Genomic DNA, 4,960 nt, shown 5'->3' on the forward strand with positions numbered 1-4,960 from the left:
TTTGGTTTTTATTCGATGAAATAATAAAATTTAATATCTTCACAGATTTAGAAAATAACATTTAATTTAACGTGAAAAACCTTTTTAACAATTACCAACGTTTCAAAGGTTTTGTTTTTAAACTTTTTACAAAAACAAATAAATAAAATCTTTTGTCATTGATTATTATTTTCGATTTCAAAAAAAAAAAAAAAACAAAATAAAAAAAAACTGTTCGAATTAAAATTTCGTAATTTAACATAGAATAAATTATTATTATTATTATTATTATCATAAATAACACTTAAATAAAAAAAAAAATTTTAAAACATTAAAAACAAAAAACGCGGCTTTAAATTTCATAACAAAAAAAAAAAAAAACGATAAATCATTATTTTATTTATTAATAATTTTTTAAAAATAAAATTACGGCTTTGGTACATTTGCATATAAAATTATTATTATTATTATTATTTTATTGCTAAAAACTAAATATTTTCGAAAATATTTACAAAAAAAAGAAAAATTACGTATTTAAAAACAAATTTTTACCTGAATTTTATGTTTTGTTTTGTTTTGAAACGAACGATTACAAAATTTTCATTGTATATAAACTAATGATGATCACGTGATTTACAGGTACAAACACGAATTTCAATCATTTATCATTAACAGCGGTAAGTTAATATTTACCTTAACTATTAATAATTCTCAATAAATTATTATTAATAATTTTTATTATTTTAAATAAAAAAATACTCGTGCATACATAAATAAAATTCAATAAATTAATTTTTTTTTGTTTTGATAACAAAAAAAAAAAATTATCAATAAAATAACATTTTATTTAAATTCATTTAAAAAACGAGAATTTAATAATGAATGAAAAAAGAATAATAATAATAATTTTATTTATTTTTTCTTTTTTTCAGTTTCCGTATCGATTGTAATAAATTCATCATCTGAAACATAAAAACAATAAAATGATTTTCAAACGGAATAAGAAACAAATAATAATAATAATAATAATCAATACTTACTCCATATTTTATTATTTATGGATTCTCCTAATCTCATAATAAAAAAACCAAATAAATAATTTCCGTATATGTAAATAAGTAAATGCCATTTACTTAATAAAGACACAAGGGGATAAGGCCAAACTCCTCCGATCAAATATAATATCGTGCACCTGCGAATGACAATAATAATAATAATTGTAAATTATTTAAACAGGATGTAACAAAATAATAATAATAATGAGGAGGAGGAAAAGGAGGAAAAGTCGTTGACGAGTGTTTATGTCTTATTTATTATTTTATTTTGTAATTTTGTCTAAAGGGAAAATTAACGATAAGTTATCAATCGAAAATTTTCGTGAATTAATTATTATTTGTTTTGTACTCTATGGTTGTATATTTATTGTTTCAGGTATCTAAATAGTTTAACGGTTTAATTTGCGTAAAGGAGAGCGTGGGTTGTACGAGAGAAAAACAAGACAGAACAAACGACTCGAAACATCTTGATGAAGGTTTTAATTCGTCCTGATCTTGTCTTAGTCACTCCAACAAAGTTCAAAAGATGTCTGATTCGTTCCCATCGAATAAAAGAAGGAAAACAAACAAGAATTCGATTCAGGTATCAAAAACAATCAAACGTAATAAAAATTATTCATTTATAAATTTCAAATAATGAATGAAAGAAAAATTCGGACAAGGACATATAAAACTTGTCGTGAATTAAAAAGGTATAATAATAATAATAATAATAATAATAAGGTAAATTCTTACGTCAAGCAATACAACGTTAAGACGGTGGATAAACCTAAAAAACCTTGAATTTTAGTCGGGTACGATCTATATGTGATAAATTTTTCGATGCACGCGAGTAATAAAATGGTCGTGTGTAATCCGTGATTTACCCAACTTGGAAAAAATGATTCCGTCACGTTGTCTTCGTCTATAACTCTCGGATAATATGAATATATAGCCCAAAAATTTATAGTGACCAACTGAAATAATTAAGTAATAAGTGATTATTATTATTATTTTGTGTGTGATAAGTGATAATAAATGTATGTAATTTGTGAATTATGAAAAAAAAAAAAAAAAAATGGACTCACGATGGATAATGGAAATACGATTGATGAAAATGCATAGGGCAATATCATTTTTAGGTAAGTTTTTATTTTAACGTATTTTTTCGAATTTGTAAATTCTAAAACGTCCTGAAGCAAACAAGCATTGAAATATGTTTGTTCGATTATCTGAAAACAAAAATTAATAACATTTATTGAAAAATTACTCGATTGAAATTTTTTTTTGTTTTCTTCTTCTTATAAAATAAACGTAAACGGAGACCGGAAATCGATAGAAAATTCGAAATGGTAAATAATAATAATAATAATAATAATAATAACGTAAAATTATTTGTTAATCCCTTACAATTTTATTTATATAAAAATATAAATAAATGTGATCTGAAAATAATTAATAAAAAACGCGTTTGTTTGATTGTTAGCCAAACTAAAAATAATTTTAAAAAAATCAATTTTCTATTATTATTATTATTACGTTAATATTTTTTTTTTTTTTTTAAATGAATGAAAACTAGAAAATCACACGTTTAAAATCACATTAAATTACGGGGAAAAAATTTCATTTTAATGATTTTGCTATCGTTCACAGATGAATTAGAAAAAAATTTTTTTTTTTTTTTTTATTAATCGTTAAATTAAATTTAAATTTTTTTTCTTTTATCGTCGTCACGAGTCAAAATTATTACGACAACATCAATGTGAATAAATTACAGACTTATAATTATTATTATTATTATTATCATTATCATTATTTAAAAATGAAATAAATAAGTAATGTTTAATTAATCGATCGATTGATTCAATGACGAAATAATCGAGAAAAAAAAACAACAACAAACGCACGAGACGGCACGTCAGTCATCAACCGTTTCTTTCTCTCTTACATTTTATTATTATTATTACTCTTAACATTTTTTTTCTCATTTTTTAAGAGGGGTAGGGGTAGGGAGAATTGAGAGGGGGAGGGGCGAAAGAAAAAATTTAAAAAAAAACTCCTCCCCGGAAAGAGATCAAAACGTTACGAAAAATCCTCTTTCTGGATATAATGAGATAATTTCGCACGAGTTTTTTAAAATCAGGGTTTTAACCAAAGGAGGGGGGGGGTTCTTTTTTGAAAATTTAAAAGCAGAAGACACATCGTTTATACACGCTCAATAAATCTAGGAAAAAGATAAGAAAAATAATAATAGCGACGGTCTAATAATAATTTTTTATTAAATCGTTTTTATAATGAAAACATTAATTATCGACATTGATGAAAAAAAATTTTTTTAACGAATTTAATCAACGACCGAATTGTATAGCAATAAACTATAATTTAATAGTCTATAAAAAAAAGAAAAAAATTTTTTTTAATGATTCTCGTATAAACGTTTACCCAAAACGTTAAAAAAAATTTTTTTTTTTAATTACAAAACTCAATAACGAAAAGAAATTCCATTAGAGAAAATTCTTAAATTTTTTTCTTTTTTTTTTTTTTACTGCATCAAATTCATTTTCTTAACCGTTTACGTTAAATTCATAATATTAGGTTATGAATTTTTTTCTTCCCCCTCCTCCCCCCTTTTTTTTTTATTTGCTGGAACAAAAAAAGAAATGAATTTTCATCATCCTGGAAAATATATTTGCATAAAAATTAATAAAGATATTTTTTTCTTTTTTCTACTGGTTATTTTTTTAGGCGCGACTCTTTTTTAATTTTAATTTTTTTTTAACGATAAATCACACGAGATTAAAAAAAATTTTATTTTTTAAATTTCCGCTATAAATTTATTTTTTACATTATCATCATCATCATCACTATTATTATTATTATTATTATTATTATTATTATTATTATTATTATTATTATTATTATTATTATTATTATTATTATTATTATTTATTAAAGCGAATAATTTAACGAAAAAAAAACACGTGGCAACACGTCAAATCAAAACCGGGTTTCTACCTTTTTTTCTTTTCTTTTTTTTATTAATTGAAACGGAAATAAGATTAATAAAAATTAATTAATTTTTTTATTTAAATAAACGTTCGCGAGGCATAATTTTTTAATAAATAAATAACTTACTTGATTCCAAATAGTTATGTATTGTATTCCATACCCACATGTTTTATTAACTAAATCCATTCTATTGAAAAGTATGTAAAAAACTCCGGCTAATGTTTGATAATTTAATAACATGTGCCATAAAAAAGTTAATAAGTGAAAAAAAAATGTCCTACGTTTTAATAAATTATTAATTAATATATTTAATTGTAAATTTTTAATTAGAATATTATAATCGATTTTTATTTCCATAAACGGTAGTAAAAATTTTTTCACATCTACGACCGACATGTTTTTTTTAAACACTTTAATTATTATTATTATTTAATAATTATTAATAATATAAATAAATAAATAAATAATTAATCGAAACGTTTTATTATAAAAATGACTTTAATGATGATAACGTTTTGATTAGTCCGAGAGACATCAACGGAGTCCGTGTTAAAAGGCGACAACTTTTGTTATGAAACAAACACTAAATAAATTTTTTTTTTTTTGTTAAATATCGATTTCCATGTTAAAACTTTTTCATTTAAAATCTACGGTCAATATGAGTTAAATAAGAGAGAGAGAGAGAGAGAGAGAGAGAGAGAAAAAACATGATTGACGTGATTTTGTTTGTTTGTTTGTCAAAACATGATTTTTATGATTCATTTTTACACAAAATAATTTTTTCTATTTTATTATATTCTATTCTATTTTTTGAACTTTGTAATCGATTAATCAATAATATCAAAAACATTATTATTATTATTATCATGTTTTTTTCTGTTAAATTTATTTTTAAATTGTTGTTGTTGTTGTTACGTTCGCTTATTTTATTGAAAAAG

At 22.3% G+C, this 4,960-nt stretch overlaps 1 protein-coding gene across 1 annotated transcript; it reads right to left on the reverse strand.

Annotated features, from left to right (window-relative positions):
* Positions 1-505: 505 nt before the first annotated feature.
* Positions 506-2,149, reverse strand: Phum_PHUM160850 (Androgen-induced protein, putative; the record flags this gene model as incomplete). Its single annotated transcript, XM_002424863.1, has 4 exons — positions 506-531; positions 1,020-1,171; positions 1,770-1,990; positions 2,102-2,149. The coding sequence occupies 4 exons, from the start codon at positions 2,147-2,149 to the stop codon at positions 506-508; spliced, it is 447 nt and encodes a 148-aa protein (XP_002424908.1).
* Between the last annotated feature and the right edge of the window lie 2,811 nt (positions 2,150-4,960).

Source organism: Pediculus humanus, genomic scaffold (assembly GCF_000006295.1).
Source record: "Pediculus humanus corporis 1103172107504 genomic scaffold, whole genome shotgun sequence".
Taxonomy (NCBI): Eukaryota; Metazoa; Arthropoda; class Insecta; order Psocodea; family Pediculidae; genus Pediculus; species Pediculus humanus.